This window comes from Salmo salar, chromosome ssa11 (genome assembly GCF_905237065.1).
Source record: "Salmo salar chromosome ssa11, Ssal_v3.1, whole genome shotgun sequence".
Lineage (NCBI taxonomy): Eukaryota > Metazoa > Chordata > Actinopteri > Salmoniformes > Salmonidae > Salmo > Salmo salar.
In genome coordinates this window covers 80669165-80694682 of record NC_059452.1, presented here as the reverse complement: position 1 = coordinate 80694682, position 25518 = coordinate 80669165, and the positions used below count along the sequence as shown (strand labels likewise).

The following is a 25518-nucleotide window of genomic DNA, read 5'->3' as shown; positions in this document are numbered from 1 at the left end:
GGGACACGTGGGCGCACACATGTCATGGTGAACAGGTACAGGAACAGCATATAGACACTCGCACGTCTCTTCCATCCCTAGTTGGATTTGAAGTCGCAGGAGTACCAGGCACTGCTGGAGCAGCGGGACCAGGTAGTGGCCCACCTACAGCAGTACTCTGCAGTCTATACAGCCCTGGCGTCAGAGCGAGAGCAGCTCCACAGACAGTACCTGCAGCAGAGCCAGCTGATGGACCGGCTGCAGCATGACGAGACCCAGGGAAGGGTTCAGTTGGAGATGAGCCACAAACAGCTGGAGCAATACCAGGTCAGTGACGGACACACACACGTAGTCACATATCCCCGAACACACACACACACACACACACACACACACACACACACACACACACACACACACACACACAGACGGAGTTGCACATGAAGACACACACTATGCACATGTACACACAGTGTCTGTATTGACCCCTCTGGCGCCTTCTGCAGGAGAGGCTGGAGCAGTTGTCCAGAGATAACGAGCAGTTGAAGGCTGAAGTCACAGAGCTGCTCAACAGCTCAGCCCTGGCCACACTCCCCAGAAACCAGGGAGACGGAGTGGAGAGCCAATCCCTGCCAGAGAGCCCACAGAAGTCCTCGATCGCTATCCCAGAAGACTTTGAGAGCCGCGAGGAGATGGTGAGGAGAAAACACCACTGATAGGTGTTAAGTGGGATCTAGTGTTCCCAAATGCTGTAGAGAATCTCACATTGAGGATTTCCAAAGTATTTCTCAGATAATTGTCTCTGAAGAATAATTCCTCCCTTCCGTCTCTCTCTCTCAGGAGGAGTTTGTGCGCGGTGCGGTGGCACGTGTGGAGGCAGAGCGAGACGAGGTGAGGAGCAGACTGGAGGAGGAGAGGAGACTGCACTTCGCTGCCAGACACCAGGCTGCAGCACTCAGCATAGAGCGCCACAGTCATGACCACGACCATGGTCAGTGCCACGGTCACAGCCATGATGACCACAGTCACCTTGAACACACAGGTGAGAGGAGGAGGAAAGGTGTGTGTGTGTGTGTGTGTGTGTGTGTGTGTGTGTGTGTGTGTGTATTTGTACGTGCTACTTGCATGACCTGTGTTTTTGTTTTCTAGGAACACTATACCAGTTTTGAGTGTTACCTGTGCAGTGTGTCTGACCAGTTACCCCCCCTGTTAGTCTCAGGTTCAGAGGGTGTACCAGTGGAGGTACATGAGGCCTTGTATGTTGCCATGGAGAGGCTGCAGCAGCGCTTCACCTCTCTGATGCAGGAGAAGGCTGACCTGAAGGAGAGGGTAGAAGAGCTGGAACACCGCTGTATACAGCTGTCTGGAGAGACTGATACTATTGGTGAGAGAGACGCGCATACATACATATACAGTACCAGTCAAGAGTTTGGACACGCCTAATCATTCAATGGTTTTTCTTTATTTTTACTATTTTCTACATTGTAGAATAATAGTGAAGACATCAAAACTATGAAATAACACATATGGAATCATGTAGTAACCAAAAAAGTGTAACACAAATCAAAATATATTTGAGATTCTTCAAAGTAGCCATCCTTTGCCTAGATGACAGCTTAGCACTCTTGGCATTCTCTCAACAAGCTTCATGGGGAATGCTTTTCCAACAGTCTTGAAGGAGTTCCCACATATGCTGAGCACTTGTTGGGTGCTTTTCCTTCACTCTGCAGTCCAACTCATCCCAAACCATCTCAATTGTTAATTTTTTTATTTTTTTGGTTAGCCCCTCCACCACCACCCCTCTCTGAGGACAAGTATCTTTTTGTTTTTAACAGCTTTTCTGCTACGTTTTATATCTACATTTTACATGTACAGTTGAAGTCGGAAGTTTACTTACACTTAGGTTGGAGTCATTAACTTGTTTTTCAACCACTCCACAAATTTCTTGTTAACAAACTATAGTTTTGGCAAGTCGGTTAGGACATCTACTTTGTGCATGATACAAGTCATTTTTCCAACGATTGTTTACAGACAGATTATTTAACTTATAACTCACTATCACAATTCCAGTGGGTCAGAAGTTTACATACACAAAATTGACTGTGCCTTTAAACAGCTTGGAAAATCCAGAAAATGATGTCATGGCTTTAGAAGCTTCTGATAGGCTAATTGACATCATTTGAGTCAATTGGAGGTGTACCTGTGGATGTATTTCAAGGCTTACCTTCAAACTCAGTGCCTCTTTGCTTGACATCATGGGAAAATCAAAAGAAATCAGCCAAGACCTCAAAATAAGATTGTAGACCTTCACAAGTCTGGTTCATCCTTGCGAGCAATTTCCAATTGCCTGAAGGTACGACGTTCATCTGTACAAACAATAGTATAAACACCATGGGACCATGCAGCCGTCATACCGCTCAGGAAGGAGACGCGTTCTGTCTCCTAGAGATGAACGTACTTCGGTGCATGAAACGAAATAGATCTGTTTGGTCATATTGACCATCATTATGTTTGGAGCAAAATCTACAAAGCTGTGATTGTTGTATGCCCCATATATATATATGTGTGTGTGTGTGTGTGTGTGTGTGTGTGTGTGTGTGTGTGTGTGTGTGTGTGTGTGTGTGTGTGTGTGTGTGTGTGTGTGTGTGTGTGTGTGTGTGTGTGTGTGTGTGTGTGTGTGTGTGTGTGTGTGTGTATCTCACACACACACACACACACACACACAGTGCCTTGCAAAAGTATTCATCCCATTTGGCAGTTTTCTTATTTTGTTGAATTACAACCTGTAATTTAAATTGATTTTTATTTGGATTTAATGTAATGGACATGCATAAAATAGTCCAAATAACTTGTTTAAAACAAATTCAAAAAATGGAAGAGTGGTGCGTGCATATGTATTCATCCCCTTTGCTATGGAGCACTCCATTACTCTCCTTCTTGGTCAAATAGTCCTTACACAGCCTGGAGGTGTGTTGGGTCATTGTCCTGTTGAAAAACAAATGATACTCCCACTAAGCGCAAACCAGATGGGATGGCGTATCGCTGTGGTAGCCATGCTGGTTAAGTGTGCCTTGAATTCTAAATAAATCACAGACAGTGTCACCAGCAAAGCACCCCCACACCATCACACCTCTTCCATGCTTCACCGTGGGAACCACATGCAGAGATCATCCGTTCACCTACTCTGCGTCTCACAAAGACACAGCGGTTAGAACAAAAAATGGCACATTTGGACTCATCAGACCAAAGGACAGATTTCCACCAGTCTAATGTCCATTGCTCATGTTTCTTGGCCCAAGCAAATCTCTTCTTCTTACTGGTGTCCTTTAGTAGTGGTTTCTTTGCAGCAATTCGACCATGAAGACCTGATTTCATGCAGTCTCCTCTGAACAGTTGATGTTGAGTTATGTCTGTTACTGTAGCATTTATTTGGCTGCCATCTGAGGCTGGTAACTAATTAACTTATCCTCTGTATCAGAGGCAACTCTGGGTCTTCCTTTCCTGTGGCGGTCCTCATTAGAGCCAGTTTCATCTTGGCGCTTGATGGTTTTTGCTACTGCACTTAAAGAAACTTTCAAAGTTCTTAATGTTCCGCATTGACTGACCTTCATGTCTTTTAAAGTAAATCATCTCTTTGATTATTTGAGGTGTTCTTGATTGGCTCAAACACATTAAGAAGGAAATAAATTCCACAAATTAACTTTTATTAACAAGGCTCACCTGTTAATTGAAATACATTCCAGGTGAAGCTGGTTGAGAGAATGCCAAGAGTGTGCAAAGCTGTCATCAAGGAAAAGGGTGGCTACTTTGAAGAATCTCAAGTATAAAATATATTCTGATTTGTTTAACAACACTTTTCTGGTTACTACATGATTCCATATGTGTTATTTCATAGGTTTGATGTCTTCACTATTATTCTACCATGTAAAAATTAAGAAAAACCCTTGAATGAGTAGGTACGTCCAAACTTTTGACTATTTCTGTATATATACCGCTGTATACAACTGTCTTCAGAAACGCTGTTGGTGAGACACTCAATCATCTCTCTCTGTCTGTAAAGACTGGCACTATCAGTGACGCACACACACTAACAGGGATGCACTGACACGTTCACTCACATAGTGTGACAGGTCTGCTTATCCTATTCCTTCATTGTGTATGTCTGTCCAGGAGAGTACATCACCCTGTACCAGAACCAGAGAGCCATCATGAAGCAGAAACACATGGAGAAGGAGCAGTACATCAGTATGTTGGCCCAGGACAAAGAGGAGATGAAGGTACACACACACACATACAAAGGTACACCGCACATGAGAGGGAAGCTGCAGTATACCACCAGCAGCATAGCACCCTGCATCCCACTGCTGGCTTGCCTCTGAAGCTAAGCAGGGTTGGTCCAGGTAGCCTAGTGGTTAGAGCGTTGGACTAATAACCAAAAGGTTGCTGGATCAAATCCCCAAGCTGACAGGGTAAAAATTTGTCGTTCTGCCCTTTCCTTTCCTGGTCGAGACCAAATGTAGCTGGAAGTGGTGCTGGAGGGCCAGTAGGAGGTACTCTTTCCTCTGGTCCCCAAAAAATTATATCCCAATGCCCCCGGGCGGTGATTGGGGACATTGCCCTGTGTAGGGTGCCGTCTTTCGGATGGGACGTTAAACGGGTGTCCTGACTCTGTGGTCACTAAAGATCCCATGGCACTTATTGTAAGAGTAGGGGTATTAACCCCGGTTTCCTGGCTAAATTCACAATCTGGCCCTCATACCATCATGGTCACCTAATCATCCTGAGCTTCCAATTGGCTCATTCATCCCCCTCCTCTCCCCTGTAACTGTTCTCCAGGTCATTGCTGTAAATGAGAATGTGTTCTCAGTCAACTTACCTGGTAAAATAAGACATCTTCTATTTTTTTTATCAACTTGCACACACACTAGTAGTATTTTGTATTTATTAGGATCCTCATTAACCGCTCCAAAAGCATCAGCTACTCTTCCTGGGGTCCACATGATACATAGTACAGAATATTTATTAGGATCCTCATTAACCGCTCCAAAATCATCAGCTACTCTTCCTGGGGTCCACATGATACATAGTACAGAACATTTATTAGGATCCTCATTAACCGCTCCAAAATCATCAGCTACTCTTCCTGGGGTCCACATGATACAGAACATTTATTAGTCAAGGAATGAACTACATACGTTTCAGAGTATTGCCAATGTTTTGAGTGTGTTTCTGTGCCCGTGCAGGCCAAACTGGCAGAGCTGCAGGACCTGGTGATGAGGTTGGTGGGCGAGAGGAACGAATGGTACAGCCGCTATACTGGGGCGCTGGCTAGCGCTGCGGCTAACCCTGACCTGCTGCCAGCCGGAGAGGAGCAGGTCCAGGCTCACCACGCACACAGACGCATGGAGCTCAACGCTGTGGATGGACAAGGTATGCTCACACATATATATATATATATATATATATATATATATATATATATATATATATATATATATTACACACACACGAAGGTACACCACAAATACACAGAAACACAAGGAACTCAGCACTGTGGACGGACCAGATACCCTGTTCCTGGAGAGGTACCATCCTGCAGGTTTTCACTCCAACCCTAATGTAGTGCACCTGATTCTAATAATTAGCTGGTTGATAAGCTGAGTCAGGTTAGTTACGACTGGGGTTGGATTGAAAACCTACAGGGTGTAACTCTCCAGAAACAGGGTTGGAGAGCCCTGGAGTAGAACAATACACACACCCATGGCTCGTCATTATACTAACCTCCCTGATCTCTCATATCTCCCCCCCTTCTCTCTCCAGAGTCTGCGGATGGAAGTTCAGCCGTGAGGCCCGACTCCATCGACTACCCTCACGGTGGCCCGTCAGACCAGGGGCTCCACCCAGACTCCCAGGCTCTGATGAGGCCCCAAGAGGACGGCACGACCAGGCAGATCATGCAGCTGCTCCAGGAGATCCAAAACCCCCAGGGGCCTCGCTCCGTGCCCTTCCTGGGCGACAACCCCTGCGTCCCGTTCTTTTACCGACCCGACGAGCAGGACGAAGTCAAGATCCTGGTGGTCTGATGATGAGACTATGGAGCTAACTGGCAACGTTGGAGGATCTCTGAACACACACACCATTCCACCACGTCACACTCATCTAGGATTTACACGTACACACACTTCTGGGTATACTGTCTCTCACACACACTCACTCTCTCTACTTTCTGGGAGAGGTTGTTTCCTCTCCTTCTTTCTCACTCTTCCTTTTGAGTCCTTGGCTGGTCTCGCATGCCGTTTTTCTTCTTCATTGCACTAACAGAGTGACTTAAGGATGTGAACTCCTTGTGTGTGTGTGTGTGGCGGCCTTCCTCTCCTCGTACACCTCTTCCTCCTCCTTCGCAACCTCCTTACCTGCAGTGTGAATGTTTGTCTGCTTTTTCTGTCTCCTTTAATTGGTATTTAATACCATTAGATGATTGGGAAGTATTCCACCGGATGCTATTGAGATTCTTCCTGTGATTCTCTTGATGGAGAGATGTTTATTCCTGCACATTGATCCCTCTCCTCTGTTCACTAGCCTCTGTCTCTCTCTCCTCTGCCATTTGAACCATAGGCGCAATAAAGTATCTCTGTCCCCTCTCCCTCAGTCTAGTCTATTATAGGAGAAATGTAAGGCTTTGAGTGAGACGTTAGCGGCAGCAATGGAATACATGGAATGGTATCAAACACATAAAACACATGTTGGACTCCATTCCATTGATTCAATTTCAGCTCTTAAAATGAGTACATCCTCCTATAGCTCCTCCCACCAGCCTCCACTGGGACCTCCCCATTCACAATGTGTCTGTCTGTGTTTGGTAGGAGAGACAGACATGGCTTGGTTTTGGCGCGTGGGCGGTCTCAATTAATTTCCTCGTCGCCTTTCCTCCATGACCACTGATCGGCGACAAGACTGACTCACTCAGACAAGTGTTCATGAATGGAAGAGGACCGTATCGAGGCACAGCCCTTGGTAGCTGTTGGTATGTTCTATGGCAGTGGAGTGAGTGTTGTCTGAGTAGGGCAGGAGGAGTTGGGTACAGTACATGAAGGAGGTAAGGGCCAGGCTGGAGCCTTGGCCTACCTGGAGCGGAAGTCGGTCAGGAAAGCATTGGTAAAGACACTAGCATTTGGAGTGATGGGAGCACTTTTCACTTCTAAGTAGGGAGACACCATAGGACGTCAGGAAAGAGAGGAACTAGCATGTAGACACATGGCTGCTCACCCCTACCACTACCTTGTCTATCCATCCTCTTTTATGTGGAAACACTGAAATCTGAACATATGTATGTACACTAGAGCTTTATCTTATTTATGCACATGAGCCAGTCGACTCAGTTGTATTCCTCAAGTTTGCTCTGCGTTTATTTATTTGAGGCCCCATTTCATAGCACCAGTTGATCATCTCTTGTTTAGCAATCTTTCAATTATGGTGTGCTTGTTGCCCCTCAACATATCTCATTATAATTTAAGTCGCTCCCTTTGAGACTGGATGAAGATTGAGTGTTTGATAAATGATTCAACCTCAATTGTATCCTCATGATTTTGAATGGTAGTTGTCTCTTCTCTCTAAAGTTACATGGGCTTTACTGTAGGTTATTGCACAAAAATTGTACAGAGCTCCTAATCAAACCCTGTCCCATCTCATATAGTTTTGGACAGTAGCTTTTCTATGGCAGATCCATTCTAGACATTTGGTTTTTATACTTGGGTGCCCTATGATGTCATCATGTGCACTTTGGCACATCGGGGCTCAGGGTTCCACGAATGAAGACAGTGTGTGTTGAAGTGACCGAAAGATTGTGTGTGCGGGTGCAGTGTGCACTAGGAGGATGTGTAGGTATGAACAAATGAATAGAGGGTTGTAATGATTCCAGTAACACAAGGCATGGGCAATGGGGGTAAGCTCTGCTGTTTGATTGACAGGTGCAGGAAGGTCCTCTGTTTTTAGATAACCTTACAATGATGATCCAAATAAAGATAAAATTGCCATAGGTGCATCTCTGCCACCCCTTTTTGGGGAAATGTGTGTACTCCCATAATATTTAGGATCTTTTTTAGTTTTTATGCTTCCAGTGTATCTCTGACTACCAATATCTGAATTTTATTTTTATTCAAGAATGGAAGTCTTAAAGCATGTCAAAAACAGTCTGAAAAAAGGTTTTGGTGATGCTATGTGAGGTGTATTAAATGAGATATAGAAATGAGTGGTATTGGAGAGAGTTTTCAGGTGTGTGTACCTAATCTGAACCCTGTCTACCCTGAAGCAAAGCACTTTTTGTAGTAGGACTTGACGTGGTTTCTGTTGAAAGTGATCCCATCTGAATATTTAAATTCCTGGCTTTCTTAGCATTCTCTTTAACCTTTTAGAGAGAGAACTTTTTGTTTTGGGAGTGGTAAAACCAAGAGAATATTTTATAGTCATTTACAACTATTGTTTTGGAGGTGGTGACGAGAGAGTAAAAGTAACAGGTGAAATAGTTGTTCCACGCTTTCTAATTCAAACTGTTCTTTTGAATGAATGTGTGGGATTGAGCACATGATGACTAAGAGACGGGGGTGAACGCCTTCTGTTTAAAGGAACTGTATATACTGTAACTGTGTAACATATTGTATATTCATTCTGCCTGGTGTGTGGGAATAAGTGTAATGGCTGTTTGTAGTGTTGCTAGCAGCCCAGAGGGCTTGTCTGTGTGTGTCTGAGCCATTGTTGGCTTCAGGACACACACGGACAGCTGACGTAAAGGGGTGGGGGTACCGTCTGTGATTTAATACAAAGGTTAAAAAAATATATTTATTTGTAATAAGTATCGAAACTAATCAGTTTTAATGCAATGTAGGATCGTTGTGAGAGAACAAAATGGCTTCGGACAGTATATTTCTGATGTGGTTTCTCCTGATTAAAAGTGATTGAGCAAAGCAGACAGCATCTGGTCAATGGATCCTTGTAAGTGCTGGAGTTTCTACCTTCAATAGGTCCTGTTAGAGATGTCATTTTGAGTGTGAGATTCCTCGACAAAAGACTCAGACCATTTTGGTACAGTACGCTGACTTTTAATGTCTTGACAAAGCAGTCCTGTTGGACAGACACATTCCACCCACAGCAGTAAGATAAGATACAGGACGAAGTTGTTACAGCAGGATAGAATACAAACATTTACTCTGCCCCCTCATTTCCTCTCCGGACAGAGACCGAGAAACAAGCGACAAATGATTCTACATACTACTAATCAAACAACCTGCCAATACTCAACACATCCATAGCCAGGGATTTCATATAACATTCACTTATTTGTCTTTATTTTTATTATGTTTCATTGTACACCACACTGTCACTTATTTGTAGTAATTTAATATTCAGTATTCATACAATTTCAACTAACGTCTAGACAAGTGGAACACAATTTCATAAGATGCACCACACAGGATACATTACACACGTAAGATATGTCCGTGATAAAATGTACTCTTAATTAATCATTCATTTCATAATAGCTAATAGTTTTATTTATTGGCTGTTGCTAAGACTCAAGGGTGTTGTGAAGAGGGGTAGGTTTGTATGAGGTGAGTACGATATGGATACTGAAACAGGGGTTTGTGGGTAGGCTAATGAGCCCATGTACTATTATTACCAACAGGCTCAAAAATACAACAAACTACAGACAAGAGTTCACTGGTAGAAAGGGGGGTCAACTCACATCTCTCAAACAGCAATGGAACGCATGAGTGACATGGGAGCGGGAGAGGTGCACTGTATAGGTGTGTGTGTGTGTGTATATAGGTTTCTATGTATAGACCATCACTGATTGGGTTGTTGGTGGTTTTAAATCTGGTGTCCTCACTCACCCCCTTGACCACTGAGAGAGGGGAAAAAAGGAAAGAACAGAAAATGAAAAAAGTTGATAAGCCATGCCAAAATCAGTGTCCCCCGCCCCAACACTTATTACACAGTTCCAATGATATTCAACACGTTCTCCTGTTACGGTCACTGCTCTTGGAAACACTTTGAGGGTCAAAAAATCTAATCTTGGACTGGCAACACTTATAAATGGTCTTCCTGAAAACAACTTCAATGTGTGAGCTTTCCATGTGAGGAAAGAAGAAAGGATGCCGTGTAACAGTATTGAGACGAACCATTAGGACCTTGTCTGTCTCCTTGCCTCCGCTCAGGCTGAGCGTCTACTCTGAGTCTGGTGTGATTGGTGGACAGCTCTCGTTAAGCCGTCCAATAAGAGCATATTGCACTTTCTATTTAGATCCCGCCTCGCTAAGGTACTGAGTTTCACTAGTGGGGAAGTGGTTCATTGACAAGTGGGAGAGGAGGAGAAGAGACAGACGGATGACTCTGCTCAATGTTGGGCCACAGGTTTTAGCAGGAGACCCTCTAGTTCACACACCTCCTCCCCCCCAGCACTCGTGGCATGAGTACAGAGACTGAAGCATGTCTCCAAATGTGCCTTAGGGAGCTGGTCGAGGAGGATTTTACACCGATATACACCAGATCCACAGGAGGCTGCTGAGGGGAGGACGGCTCATAATGATGAATGGAATGGCATCAGACACATGGAAACCATGTCCTTGCCCGTCCTCCCCAATTAAGGTGCCACCAACCTCCTGTGAGCAGATCACAGTTAGTCTGAACACCGGAACGATCGTTGTATCATTTCAGACACAGCAATACATCATCGTCATGGTTATCACATCACATAAGAATGGGCCTTCACAGTGACGCAAGGCCTGGTGGCTACTGAAGGTAGGACATGGACACAGATGCAGAACGTTCCACACATTCTCTTCACCCTCACTCCTACTGAAGAGGAGGAAGAGAGATTTTATTTTTCTATCCATCGACAGGAATGGTATGGCCACTCGGAGAGGGCGGGGTTCACGTTTACTTATTTCCTCTCTCTTGCTCCCCCCTTCCCCCTTACTTTGAGGGAGGCTGTTGTGAAGAGCTGCTGAGATCTCTGATTGGTGTGTGTTGGGTGTGAACGATAGTGTGGATTCACATGTAGGGGCTGAGTGGTGGAAAGGGGGGAGTGCTAGAGAAGAGAGGGGTGTCAGGGGGTCCCAAGGGGCAAAAAAGGGGGCTTCTAGGAGTCAAAAGGAGGCAGGGGGCTCTCGGGTGAGAGGGCCCACCCTTGCTTGGCCCGCTATTCAATAAAAAGAGAACTAGAAACATAGGAAAGAGGACATAATGAAGCCAGATTAAGTGAAGGATGAACAAGTGAATGAAACATAACGAGAGAAAATGTCCCCAAACTCAGAGGCGAGGAAACACTGTCGTGATGTTAGATATAATAGGACACATGAATCAGTGTATCATAAATAATACATAGAAATCACAGAGATAGATTCCACATTGTGACACGAGAGTCAGTACCATTAATGTATATATTTTCTCTTTGGGTGTTTCTCCGACTAAAAGGGCCCTTGCCCATCTATGTCAGGTTTGTCCGAGCCTGTGACTTTAGGGACCAGTATGGATCATGATGATCATAGCAGAAGACAACAAAAAGAAAGCTATTGTTCAGATGCAGTTATCCCTTCTGATCCACTCCACTTTCCTAGATAGATGGATAATGCATCTACTCCCGAGAGAGATTCAAACACACAGAATAACATGTCAACCAGAACAAAAAAGATCATTGTCAATATCCCAAATTATCAGAGAAAAAAATTAAAATTCAGATATGAGAGGAAGAAAGAAAGTCAGCAACCAGAAATACCCATCTGAAGGGAAGGGTGAGAAAGAAAAAATATTTTAGCATAGCATTCCTTAACCCTCTCGTCCATATTTGCTGAATCCACCCACGCATACACTGCCCTGTCCGTTTAAGTGTGTGACTACTTACACATGTAAATGTGTGCAAATGTATTTGAATTCTTATCTACAATGTTCCTTAATATACAGTGGAGGGTGAATGCATTTCTCTGTATTGGGGGTATACAATGTGTCTGTCTGTCTGTGGGTTTGTGCGTGTGTGTGACGTGACTGTGTCATTTAGTAGAGAAGGGAGAGGAGAAAGAAGGGTCAGGTCTAGGTAAGGAAGGTTGCTCTGCAGTCCTTGGTCTCTCTGCCGTGGGGTAGGTGGTGAGTCGGGGGGGAGGGGGGCTCAGTAGTCTAGTGGGTTGGTGAGGGCGGGGGTCTTCGGCTGCCAAGAGGACCATGGATACACACATAGACGGACAGACAGAAACACAGGGACACAGATATAAGCGAAGACAGGGATGAGTTAGGATTGTCACTCTGGCTGGGTGTCTCCCCCTTACGCACAAGCGGTATAACTCAACGCCACTCTGACATACTACTACGCACGCACGCACGCACACAGAGTCCAGTATACTTGCACTCTTTTGTAATTGCACATTCAATTCAGCTCACCTACTGAACATCAAATTCTATGCAAACTCTCTCTCAAGCAGGCATATGCCAGGTAACACACACACACACACACACACACACACACACACACACACACGGGACAATGTGGGAGAATACAGTCAGACATAACAGCTAACACACTAAAACACATAATTCCTGCAGATTTCATGGATCTTGGAATATACTGCATACAGTGTATATAGACTCAACAAAAATATAAACACAACATGTAAAGTGTTGGTCCCATGTTTTATGAGCTGAAATAAAAGATCACAGAAAATGTTCCATACGTACAAAAAGCTTTAATCTCAAATTTTGTGCACAAATTAGTTAACATCCCTGTTAGTGAACATTTCTCCTTGCTAAAATAATCCATCCATCTGACAGGTGGGCATATCAAGAAGCTGATTAAACAGCATGATCATTACACAGGTGCACCTTGTGCTGTGGACAATAAAAGGCCACTAAAATGTGCAGTTTTGTCACATAACACAATGCCACAGATGTCTCATGTTTTGAGGGAGCGTGCAACTGGCATGCTGACTGCAGGAATGTCCACCGGAGCTGTTTCCAGAGAATTAAATATACATTTCTCTACCATAAGCCGCCTCCAACCGCAGGCCACGTGTAACCATGCTAGCCCAGGACCTCCACATCTGGCTTCTTCACCTGTGGTATGGTCCAGCCACCCGGACAGCTGATGAAACTGTGGGTTTGCACAACCGTAGAATATCTGCACAAACTGTCAGAAGCCGTCTCAGGGAAGCTTATCTACGTGCTTGTCGTCCTCACCAGGGTCTTGACCTGATTGCAGTTCGGCGTCGTAACCGACTTCAGTGAACAAATGCTCACCTTCGATGGCCACTGGCATGCTGGAAAAGTGTGCTCTTCACGGATGAATCCCAGTTTTAACTGTACTGGACAGATGGCATACAGTGTGTACAGCGTTGTGTGTGCGAACGGTTTGCTGATGTCAACATTGTGAACAGAGTGCCCCATTACTGGTAGTGGGGTTATGGTATGGGCAGGCATAAGCGAACACAATTTGATTTTATAGATGGCAATTTGAATGAACATAGGTGCTGTGACAAGATCCTGAGGCCCATTGTTGTGCCATTCATCCGCTGCCATCACCTCATGTTTCAGCATGATAATGCACGGCCCCATGTGGCAAGGATCTGTACACAATTCCTGGAAGCTGAAAATGTCCCAGTTCTTCCATGGCCTGCATGCTCACCAGACATATCACCCATTGAGCATGTTTGGGGTGCTCTGGATCAACATGTACGACAGCGTGTTCCAGTTCCCACCAATATCCAGCGACTTTGCACAGCCATTGAAGAGGAGTGGGACAACATTCCACAGGCGACAATCAACAGCCTGATCAACTCTATGCGAAGGAGTTGTGTCGCGCAGCATGAGGCAAATCCTGGTCACACCAGATATGGACTGGTTTTCTGATCCATGCACCTACCTTTTTTACCTTAAGTTATCTGTGACCAAAAGATGCATGTCTATATTCCCAGTCATGTGAAATACATAGATTAGGGCCTAATGAAATTATTTCAATTGACAGATTGCCTTATATGAACTGTAACTCAGTAAAATCTTAGAAATTGTTGCATGTTGTGTTTATATTTTTGTTCAGGACATAGTTTCCATTGGTGACAGGCAGTTGTTTTGGTGCCCAAAAGAGGGCAGTATAGCTCCACTATCTTATCATTCATAATGTTCTCCTCTTTCAACCCAATCAGCAAAACGTGAGCAACAGAGGGTTGCATTTCACCCCTCAAGAGCTGTGTGATTGTAACTGCTACAAAGGGTACATAACACATATATAATCCCCATAGTAGTTCTGCCATGGTCATCAAGGCTATGCTATCTTTACTTCACTATCAAAAGAGGGGCTAGTTAGCATAAATGCTAAAAAGTAGATTTCAACTATAGGAGGCAGGGTAAATGATGACCGCCAGAATAGCTAGTTGGATAGACGTTAACTAGACATAACATTCCCTTTACAAATCACTATTACCACCCACAGTATACCCTTTCTCTGACAGCTTCCCTAGGCTCTATTGAAACTAGGTTGACATTTAGACAGGATAATATAGCACAGCAATGTGTCACGCCACCAAACACTCAGAGACAGGACTGGGGACGGGGTGAGATGTCATGAGCCCACACTGACACAAACCCATGACCTTTGACTTAACGAGCAGCTCCAGTCAGGTGTGTGTGTGTGCGTGTATGTGTGAGTGTGTGTATGTCTGAGTGTGTGTATGCATGTGCGTATCTAGAGGTATCCCCTGACTTTTTTCATCGACACAAACCTCTCCCAAACTAGAAAAGAAACTTGACTTCAGCAGACAATAACAAAACCAGCAAGGCTCACAGTGACACAAACGACCTGTGTGTGTGCTTGTGTGTTTGTCCATGCAATGCTAAAAGAGGCATTAGGGAGTGCTCTGAAAAAAAATGAAAGAAATTGAGAGCGTGATGGGCATGCAGTGAGGTGACGGTATCTAAGAGAAAGCAGCATGAGGAAGAGGAGGATGAAGATGATGACAGTGATTAGTACCAAACGTACCAGAAGCTTTAGTCCTCATTGGTCACTGATAGTGATTCTGAAAGAGGAACCATAGTCAACGGTGGGATAGAGGTGTGGTGAAGGAGATGGACAGGAAGAGGAATGCAAACAAACACATACAGGTTACAGTGCAGGAGAGACCCACGTCACATGACAAGGCTCTGCTCTCTCCATGGACCAATCTGATTTGGAGCATTATTTGAAAGTTATTTGGGGTAATTGGTTTCAGCATTGCTGCTATTGTTTGAGGGTTATTTGGGGAGACTGGTTTTAACACGGCTGCTTTAGAGCCATTGTTTGAGGGTTATTTGGATGTTTGAGGGTGTGTGTGAGCGAGAGCAGTGTCAGGCAATGTGTGTCTCCCTAAGTAAGGCAAGCTGCTGCCCTGACCGTGACTTCACATCAGATCAGTACAGTGTTCATTAGCTCACAACCACAGGCAAGCACAAGGCAAACGTTAGCAGTGCGGAGGCAGTTTCACAGAGAAGGAAAATTAAAAACGCCCCCTCTCATTCTCTCTCTGTCCCTATCCTCCCCTCTCTTTCTCTCTCTGTTTATTTCCAACACGGAGATAGGATGGATAAGAGACACTATTCCTAAACTATAAAGACTAAGGTTGGGAGAGGGGGATGTAGGATAGTTCTCTAGTACAAAACTAAATTCTAGCGAAGGACTCAACCACAGAGGAGGCCACTAGACTAGACTACTAGTGAGGGGCTACTGGTGAGGGCTAGGGAAATGATAAGAACATGTGGCCTTAAGTCAAGGCACAACTGTACCACTAATAGTAAATTTAATTAAAGCCGTTAGTTCCTGGAAGTTTCTAGTAGTTTGTAGGAAATGTAAGTCACTAACGCCTGAAACCTTCTTGGCAGTTAGCAATGTAAATCGGTACAACAACCTAAGTCAAAGATATGTTAGGTGTGTGTATGTGTGTGTGTATGCAGTGTGTGTGTGGCAATGTTTTACTACAGGAGCTGGGCTTTTGGAAGGGTCCATCTATGACATGTCTCTCATCCATCCTACCTCCCATCTCTTCTCTAGCTTTCAGCACCCTCTGGACCTGACGTTCTCTGTCTATCTGGCTCTGTCCTCTATCACACCAAGCTCTCTCCCCTCTCATTTACCTCCAGCAATCCTCCTGGCGTCTTCACATCCCCCTTAGCAACAGAGAGCATTGACACTTCAGCTTAGATGTGATTTCATCATCATCATCATCATCATCATCACCACTCTCATAGTATATCACTTACAGAACCTCATTGGCTTGTCTGTCTCCCTGTAGGACCTAGTGTAGTGTCACACATTGATAGGCTTGGGGACTTTTTGCGTTGAGTTGTAACATTTGGGTTCGTTTTCACTCACCTGGGCACACCGGGGGGTGCGCGGTTAGGCCGGGAGGGGACTGATGGGGGGGGCCCACCGAAAGGGTCCGGGGAGGCCCCTGGGCGAGAGGGGACAGGGGGGCCAGGAGGGAGGCCAGGGGCTGAGCCACGGGAGACAGGGCGACCAGGGGGACCTGGGGGAGCCCTTCTGTTTGGAGTGGGACTGCTGGCCGGGGACCTGAAGGGGGGGGGAGAGAGAGAGGCTGAGTGCATCGGCAGGCAGTTCTCTTTCACACCAGCAGGGGAGGCCCCAACATCAGTCCTACTCCCCTCATCCTTTACTCCACACTCTCTTCTATTCCCTTATTACCCCTCTCCTTCCATCCATACCTTTTACTCAGAGCTGTTGTCCTCCTTCCATCCCCTCCTTCCTCTTCCTCCCTCCATCCATCCATCCATCCATACCTTCACCCATATAATTTGCCCTCATTCCCTTCCTTTCCTCCCTCTCTCCCTCCATTCGTACCTGCCCCCGGAGTTGTTTCCCCCCGGCCTCAGCCAGGAGTCGTCTACAGGCGGCGGCATGGCGGTGGTGACAGTGGTAGTGCTGATGTCTCCGATGATGTTTAGGGCCTCCCTCAGGGCGTGGTACATGCGGAGCATCTCGTCGCGGTGATGGGCCTGCTCCTGGGACTCCTCCATCAGGCTGTTCTGGTCCCCAGAGTGGTACAGGTTGGCCAGCAGCTCCGCGTTGATGAACTCCTTGGTCTGTGTGGAGGAGGGGGAAGAGAGGGGAGAGTAAAGGTGAGGAACGGGGGGAGTTGGAGATGTACGTTTTTGTTTACAACAATAACCTAGGGAAAAGTGGCTGTGGAGATGAGAGGTTTTTCTTCCTCCCTTGCACTTAATTGACCCATTCTTGTCACTGATTGGTTAGAGATTCCACAGGCCAGCTGGTTTCCCAAGTCTAAACCAATCAGACACAGATTCAAAGACAAGGATGAAAATCCGCTGGCCCTACAGAAGATTACCACACCACAAGCGAAAGCGACCAATGGGGACTCACGTTGTTGATCATGAGGTACATGATGGTCTTGGGCATGAGGTCCCTGACGGTCTTGTTGACGATGGCCATGTAGGAATCCACCAGGTTGCGGATGGTCTCCACCTGTCTCTCCAGCTGGGGGTCCATGGAGTGCATGAAGTTATCTGAGCCATTCTCTCCGTCTCCACTTTCACTCTGCTGGAGGACAAGGCCAGGGAGGGGGGGTTGCAGGATGAGAAGAGAGGTAGAGGGACAGGGATAGAGGGAAGGAGAGAGGGATGGGAGAGGGAGAAAGAGAAAGAGAGAAATATGTGAATGAGAGTTGAGAAAGAGAACGATGGAGACAAGTGATCGCTCTAACCACACAACGTACTGAAATAACCTCAATATCACACATCATTAATTACATCTACTATATAGTCCTGAACTGGCGAGAGCCATTGGAGACAACGTGTCTCCTTCTGAACCGCTTTCTCTTGGCTCACGCCCCAATGATAATTCCTTCATTTGCTTAGCCTATTCCAATCGGATGGTTGTATAATACAGCTATGGCAGAACCCTGATGAGAGCGACATTTGAACTTTCTGGTCTGGTGCGAATGATGAATGACCGGGCCGTTGATTAGAAACAGCACCAATGAGGCGAGGCGAAAAAGGAGACTGTGCCTGTGTAAATCTTTAGGGCCAATCAGAGTTCAGTATCAAATTCAATTGCCAACGCTAGCTTGAGCATAGGTGAAGAGAAAGCTGTGTAAAAGGGGTGAAGCGTTGGAATAGACATCACGACACAAAGCACATACCTTGCCCTCCTTTTCCTATAGGGTCCAACAGCAATGGAGGACATGTTGAGGAAAAGAATGACGGAGGGAGAGAAAGAGAGAGAGGGAAAGAGAGAGAGATGGTGTTAAACGTTAGATGACTGACGCCACTAGGACTGTGAGAGCAAACCATCATCACAATCAGCTATACTGTATGTTTTGGACCGGCAGAGTTACTGACGAAATGTACAGGTTTGTGTGTGTGTGTGTGTGTGTGTGTGTGTGTGTGTGTGTGTGTGTGTGTGTGTGTGTGTGTGTGTGTGTGTGTGTGTGTGTGTGTGTGTGTGTGTGTGGTACCGTGACACGTTCAGGATACACCCCGGCTCTGAGGAAGGAGGCCTTCCACCCATCTATGTCGTCCTGAGTCTCGCAGGCCAACTCTAGCTGACGGTAGTCCTTATACACATTCCTGTGGCCACAAAGGGGAAAGTCTGAGAGTGTGTGTGTGTGTGTGTGTGTGTGTGTGTGTGTGTGTGTGTGTGTGTGTGTGTGTGTGTGTGTGTGTGTCTGTGTGTGTGTGTGTGTGTGGATAGTGAGTAGTATATACATATAGGTAACTGCCAAAATAAAGGAAACACCAACATAAGGTCAAGTCAAATCAAATCAAGCCTTATTTATACAGCACATTTCAGACATGGAATGCAACACAATGTACTTCACAGGAAAAAAGGTTATAAATAAACAAACAAGATAAAAAAAATGTTTAAAAAAGAATGACAAAAACTGAACGACTAAAAGTGTCTTAATATGGTGTTAGGCCACCACGAGCCAGAACAGCTTCAGTGCAGCTTGGCATAGATTCTACACGTGTCTGGAACTCTATTGGAGAGATGGAATACCATTCTTCCACAAGAAATTCTATAATTGGGTGTTTTGTTGATGGTGGTGGAAAACGCTGTCTCAGGCACCGCTTTAGAATCTCCCATAAGTATTCAATTGTGTTGAGATCTGGTGACTGAGACGGCCATGGCATGTGGTTTACATTGTTTTCATGCTCATCAAACCATTCAGTGACCACTTGTGCCCTGTGGATGGGGGCATCGTCATCCTATGGGGGCATAGCCATGGTAGCCAAAATAATGGCCTACCCAGTATTTTTACACATGACCCTAAGCATGATGGGATGTTAATTGCTTAATTAACTCAGGAACCACACCTGTTTGAAAGCACCTGCTTTCAATATACTTTGTATCCCTCATTTACTCAAAGGTTTCCATTATTTTGGCAGGTACCTGTACATTCTTGTGGGAGTGAGTGGGACATGTCACAGTACTGAGCAACCCTACATGGTAAGGAGTAGGAGAGGGATGTTTGCATGCCTGCGTGGGTGCTTGCCTTGAATGACAGAGAATGTGTGTGGTCAATGTGTGGAGAGCTGTTATGTGTGGATTCAGCTATATTACTTTACTTTTTGAGGTCTGAAAAGATTTGGCAAACTATAATTTCTGATTGTTTAAGAACTAACCTTTGCTCAGTGTTGAACAGGGCGAAGATCTGCTTGCTGGACATGAAGCTCTTCTCCACATCCCTCAGCCTCAGGTTGTCCACTTGGAGCATGTACTTCTTCTCTTTCTCCTGCAGGGGGCAGAGTCAACAACACACAGGTTAGAGAAAGTACAGCATGAACCCAAAAAGACACAGAGAGTGAGAGTCAGAAAGACTGTCAGACAGAAATAAAGAAAGACAGGCAAAGAGCGAGAGAGGCTGATTAAATTAATGACAGAGAAAGGAGAGGGAGATACATATACAGAGGGAGAGAGGGAGGGGTGGAAAAGAGGCGCAGCAAAGTGCCTGGTTGTGATTAAAGCAGTGTAACTGTAAGTATCACAGAAGAGAGAGGGGGCAGGCGAGCCTTACAGCACACAGCCTTCACCACAGCAGCCTGGTGCACGCAAAAAGGAGGTAGGGCGAGAGAGGAGCTAGACTTTCCTTGACTACGAGAGAGAGAGAGAGAGAGAGAGAGAGAGAGAGCCCAAAGCTCAGAAAGACAGTCGAAAGAGACCCAGAATCCAGGGATGTGAACCACAGAAGTGAGTCCAGGACCCAGGGCAGATGGGCAAAGTAATACACACCCGGTGGTCACACTCCACGTCACACTCACACTACCATAACCCCACCGCCACTCTGTTCACAATGTTGACATCAACAAACCGCTCGCCCACACAACGCCATACACGCTGTCTGCCATCTGCCCGGTACAGTTAAATCCAGGATTAATCCATGAAGAGCACACTTCTCCAGCGTACCAGTGGCCATCGAAGGTGAGCATTTGCCCACAGACATCTGTAGCATTGTGTTATGTGATAAAACTGCACATTTTAGTGGCCTTTTATTGTCCCCAGCCCAGTAATGATTATGCTGTTTATCAGATTCTTGATATGCCACACCTGTCAGGTGGATGGATTATCTTGGTAAAGGAGAAATGCTCACTAACAGGGATGTAAACAAATTTCTGCACAGCATTTGAGAGAAATAAGCTTTTTGTGCATATGGAACATTTCTGGGATGTTTTTTTCAGCTCATGAAATATGAGACCAACACTTGACATTTTGCGTTTATATTTTTGTTTGGTGTAGAACATGACAACACGTGAGTCAGTCTCCACGTAGCTACTCTTTCGTATGCTCTACCCCAAAACGCACAAACTCCCCTATGACTACGGAAAAGCACAGTTTCTCTTCAACATGTGTCCAACCACGGCCTTTCCCTTCCTAGCTCTGCCCAACCCATTCCCTGTACATACACCATAACCAACCTCCCCTCATCAAACGGGTTCAGACCTGCACAGTCAAACGGTCAGAGCCCCCTAAGGACGGACACACACACACACACACACACACACACACACACCGCTGTGGAGTGACGCTTAACAGGCCAAGTTAGTGTGCCCAGGTGTCCACTACCGGAGACTAAACACGCGGTTACCAGGGACACAGAGGGTGACGTCACCACACTAAACAAGTCCCAGTCCTCCCTCTACTCTCTCATCTCAGGGAGGGAGCGGCCTTTCACTGACTCACACATTTTCCTTTCCCCTGGCCAGCGCAACAAAAAAAACGAAACAAGGGAAAAGTGAGGAGAGGGAAGGAGGTATGAAGAGAGGCAGATGGGAATGAAAGAGACAGAGAGAGAGAGGGAGGAAAAATAAAGGGAGTGAAACAGAGGGACAAACTGGAGAGGAGGGGGTAAAGAGATAGACCAGAGAGATGGAGGGATTAGGAGGGAGATGGAGAAGTGTGAGGAGAAGAGGAGGAGCCAGAGTGACATAGAGTTGGCACTAAGCCATGGTTGGCCCCATAGACACAGACTAATACACTGCACTCTGAGGGTTCACTGTGCACTTTATCACTCAGACAGACTGCTTTAACACACACACACACACGAATTGTGTATGGAAGTCATCAGGAGGTGTGTGTCGGGGCAGACCTAGAACTCCCCCTCTCCTCCCCCTCTCCTCCCTCCATCTCCCAGTAGAGACTGAGGGAGACTGCAGACAGACTGAGTGATTCTCCATATGTTCCTATAAAACCAGCAGCGTCAGCCCGGCAGCATGGGACACACTAAAGGTCAGACAAACACACCCATGCACTCACACACACTCTCACACACACACACACACACACACACACACACACACACACACACACACACACACACACACTACTCTATCACAGACCACACATCTGAGCAGAGACAGATAACTCTCTTCTGGAAAAGATTCAGCTCAGTGAGTGTGTGAGAACGTGTAACCATTCAGCTCTGAGAGTGTGTGAGAACGTGTAACCATTCAGCTCAGAGAGTGTGTGAGAACGTGTAACCATTCAGCTCAGAGAGTGTGTGAGAACGTGTAACCATTCAGCTCAGAGAGTGTGTGAGAACGTGTAACCATTCAGCTCAGTGAGTGTGTGAGAACGTGTAACACACCTAAACATTTAAGACACCAACACACCCAGCCCTTTACTTAAACCTCACTCCGGTCAGTGTTGATGCTAGGTATGTATAAACCTATCAGACAAACCACAGAGTGAGGAGTTGAAATACTTTCCATTGTTTTGTTTAGCTTGTGACTAATACCAGCCTAATTATAAAGCCAGAGGAAGTTCACGTTGGATTCATAAACACACTTCACGTCCCACTCCAACCCCTGGTTGGGTAATCCAAACAAGGGCCCCACACAAATGCTCCCTCCAAGACACACACACACTTGCTAACACATTTGTATTTCAGCACACATACACACAGCATTCAACACATTCATGCTATATATATATATATATAATATATATATACACTAATATATATAACATCAAATTGATCAGAAATACAGTGTATGTCACGACTTCTGCCGAAGTCGGTTCCTCTCCTTGTTCGGGCGGCGTTTGGCGGTCGACGTCACCGGTCTTCTAGCCATCGCCGATCCACTTTTCCTTTTCCATTTGTTTTGTCTTTGTTTTCTACACACCTGGTTTCTATTCCCCAAATTACATGTTCATTATTTAACCCTCTGTTTCCCACATGTTAGTGTGCGTGTTTATTGATTGTTCATGTCGGCTGGTTATGTTTGCCGGGTTATGTATTTACGCCCGTTATTTTCGAGTGACCGGTATTTCTCCGCACTTTGAATATTGTCTGTATACTGGTGCTGTCGTGGAATTAAATACCTTATACACTCATTTCTGCTCTCCTGCGCCTGATTCACTGCACCAGTTACCCACTGCCTGACAGTGTAGACATTGCTAATGTTGTAAAAGACTATTGTAGCTGGAAACGGCACATTTTCAGCAACCATCACTCCTGTGTTCCAATGGCATGTTGTGTTAGCTAATACAAGGTTATCATTTTAAAAGGCTAATTGATCATTAGAAAACACTTTTGCAATTATGTTAACACAGCTGAAAACTGTTGTTCTGATTAAAGAAGCAATGAAACTGGCCTTCTTTAGACTAGTTGAGTATCTGGAGCATCAGCATTTGTGGGTTCGATTACAGGCTCAAAATGGCCAGAAACAAATAACTTTCTTCTGAAACTCGTCAGTCTATTCTTGTTCTGACAAATGAAGGCTATTCCATGTGAGAAATTGCCAAGAAACTGAAGATCTCGTACAACACTGTGTACTACTCCCTTCACAGAACAGCGCAAACTGGCTCTAACCAGAATAGAAAGATGAGTGGTAGGCCCCGGTGCACAACTGAGCAAGAGGATAAGTACATTAGTGTCTAGTTTGAGAAACAGATGCAACACATGTCCTCAACTGGCAGCTTCATTAAATAGTACCCGCAAAACACCAGTCTCAACGTCAACAGTGAAGAGGCGACTCCGGGATGCTGGCCTTCTAGGCAGGGTTGCAGAGAAAAAGCCCTATCTCAGACTGGCCAATAAAAATGAAAGATTAAGATGGGCAAAAGAACACAGACACTAGACAGAGGAACTCTGCCGAGAAGCCCAGCATCCCGGAGTCGCCTCTTCACTGTGGACGTTGAGACTGGTGTTTTCCGGGTACTATTTAATGAAGCTGCCAGTGATAAACTTGGATTAGCTAACACAACGTGCCATTGGAACACAGGAGTGATGGTTGCTGATAATGGGCCTCTGTACGCCTATGTAGATATTCCATAACAAAATCTGCCGTTTCCAGCTACAATAGTCATTAACAACATTAACAATGTCAACACTGTATTTCTGATCAATTTGATGTTATTTTAATGGACAAAAAAGTAGATTTTCTTTCAAAAACAAGGACATTTCTAATTGACCCCAAACTTTTGAACGGTAGTGTATATATATATATATATATATATATTTGCAAATACAAATATATATACACACACACACACACACACACACACACACACACACACACACACACACACATACACACTGGTCCAACACACAGACACACACACACACACACTGGTCCAACACACATACAGCTGGTCTTTGGGAGTTGTTGTGGGAGTGAGAAGGTTGCATCTGGTTCGGGAGAGTGTGGCCTTTCAGGTACATAAGGTTAGAAGGGTTCTTCCTTTAAGAGTTGTGTGTGTGCGTGTATAAAGCACATTAGCCTGTGTGTACGTGTGTGTACGTGTGTGTACGTGTGTGTACGTGTGTGTACGTGTGCGCACACGTCCAAGCGTGTGCGTCAGTGCACACGTGTGTGTGTGTGGAGACAGATTGAAAAGTGCTGGTGACTTGGGTTTGCATCAAAGCCTGGAGAAAACCAGCACAGCATCTGGGAGCAATAACGTTGCTCCTAACCCCTCATTACCACAGCGACTGGGCCTTGGGCGGGGGCCAACGGCAATTTTCTAAATGCTCTTTCTTTCCCCTCCCTACCTCCCTCCGTTTCTCCTCCTTCATTCTCTTTCTTTCATTCTCAATAAACGAAAACTTCTAATGTGGGCGAAAACTTCTCCAACTCTCTCCTGCAGTGTGATGAGTGAACATGAGATGAGACATGAGACTTGTGAACCATGGAGAGGGCTTAGGTTTGGGACCGGTCTGAATCCCTGTCCTTTATTGAACACAGAGGACGTGAAGAGAGAGAGGAAGGGAGAGACATAGAGAGGAAGAGAAACGGGGGGAAAGAATGGCTCGATTCCATTCTTTTTGAATCAGAGGTTAAGGGAGATAGGAGAAAGAGATCAGAAAGTAGTAAAGAGAAAGAGGGACTAGATGAGGGAAAGGGACTGTGGTTCGTTTGGTCCGGCGCTACCCTAAGAAGGACTCCTGCACCTTACGGGTCCAAAGTGGAGTAGGATAGAAAGTAGAATAAAAGTACTAACTCTAACCCTTATGTTCAACCCTAGCTTAACCCTAACCCCTCCAAGGACGCCCCCAGCTCCCAATTCCAAATGTAACCACTTCAACTTTAGTTCCTCCTTTTACGGTAACTCACATAGAGAGGAACACGATCGAAACGTCCCGACAACCAGCTAGGTATATTTCCCTTAGTAACATGAGGGAAGAAGCCAGAGGGAGAATAGTCGATGACACAATCTCCTTGAAACCTTAATACAACTTTACGACTCTATTCATTTATAGTAACACACAATGCAGCCAAACTGTAAAAACATGCACAGCAAATCATTTACAACAGTAATATTTTCCCCTGCTAAAATTGGGCTATTTCGAGACAACGTGTAAAAAAGTGTGGCGCTGGACTTCAGTCTCCACTCAAACATCTTGGAAACCATTGGCAAACCTAAGGCTCGTTTGTGCTTTGCATAGTGTCCTGTGTGAATGACCACAAATAAAAACAAATCTCTAAGAGAAGGAAGCAAGGTTCTCTACTACAGATAAACAACGCCTCATTCAACCAGCACAGCAGCAGTTGAGTGCA

General features: G+C 45.4%; 2 protein-coding genes across 25 annotated transcripts in view; one reads left to right on the top strand and one right to left on the bottom strand.

Moving 5' to 3' along the window:
* The window catches only part of LOC106563273 (golgin subfamily A member 2), a 37726-nt gene extending 28784 nt beyond the window's left edge, over positions 1 to 8942 (top strand). For 12 of the 13 annotated variants that reach the window (XM_045689973.1, XM_045689971.1, XM_045689974.1 and 9 more), the window contains 7 exons: positions 82 to 306; positions 486 to 674; positions 820 to 1021; positions 1193 to 1363; positions 4150 to 4256; positions 5223 to 5409; positions 5800 to 8942. In XM_045689973.1, coding sequence (XP_045545929.1) covers positions 82 to 306; positions 486 to 674; positions 820 to 1021; positions 1193 to 1363; positions 4150 to 4256; positions 5223 to 5409; positions 5800 to 6062 — 1344 coding nt within the window. In that variant the 3' untranslated portion in view covers positions 6063 to 8942. The remainder of the gene's footprint in view (positions 1 to 81; positions 307 to 485; positions 675 to 819; positions 1022 to 1192; positions 1364 to 4149; positions 4257 to 5222; positions 5410 to 5799) is intronic. The other variant, XM_014128726.2, reaches the window with a different exon arrangement.
* Positions 8943 to 9058: 116 nt separating this feature from the next.
* The window catches only part of LOC106563274 (dynamin-1), an 83691-nt gene continuing 67231 nt past the window's right edge, over positions 9059 to 25518 (bottom strand). For 4 of the 12 annotated variants that reach the window (XM_045689981.1, XM_045689983.1, XM_014128733.2 and 1 more), the window contains 7 exons: positions 19645 to 19754; positions 18477 to 18588; positions 18162 to 18176; positions 17384 to 17560; positions 16844 to 17085; positions 16358 to 16555; positions 9059 to 12175 (listed from right to left, as the gene is read on the bottom strand). In XM_045689981.1, coding sequence (XP_045545937.1) covers positions 12145 to 12175; positions 16358 to 16555; positions 16844 to 17085; positions 17384 to 17560; positions 18162 to 18176; positions 18477 to 18588; positions 19645 to 19754 — 885 coding nt within the window. In that variant the 3' untranslated portion in view covers positions 9059 to 12144. Of the gene's footprint in view, positions 12176 to 14992; positions 15030 to 16119; positions 16153 to 16357; positions 16556 to 16843; positions 17086 to 17383; positions 17561 to 18161; positions 18177 to 18476; positions 18589 to 19644; positions 19755 to 25518 lie in introns of all 12 variants that reach the window. The other 8 variants (XM_045689984.1, XM_014128738.2, XR_006757668.1 and 5 more) reach the window with 7 other exon arrangements.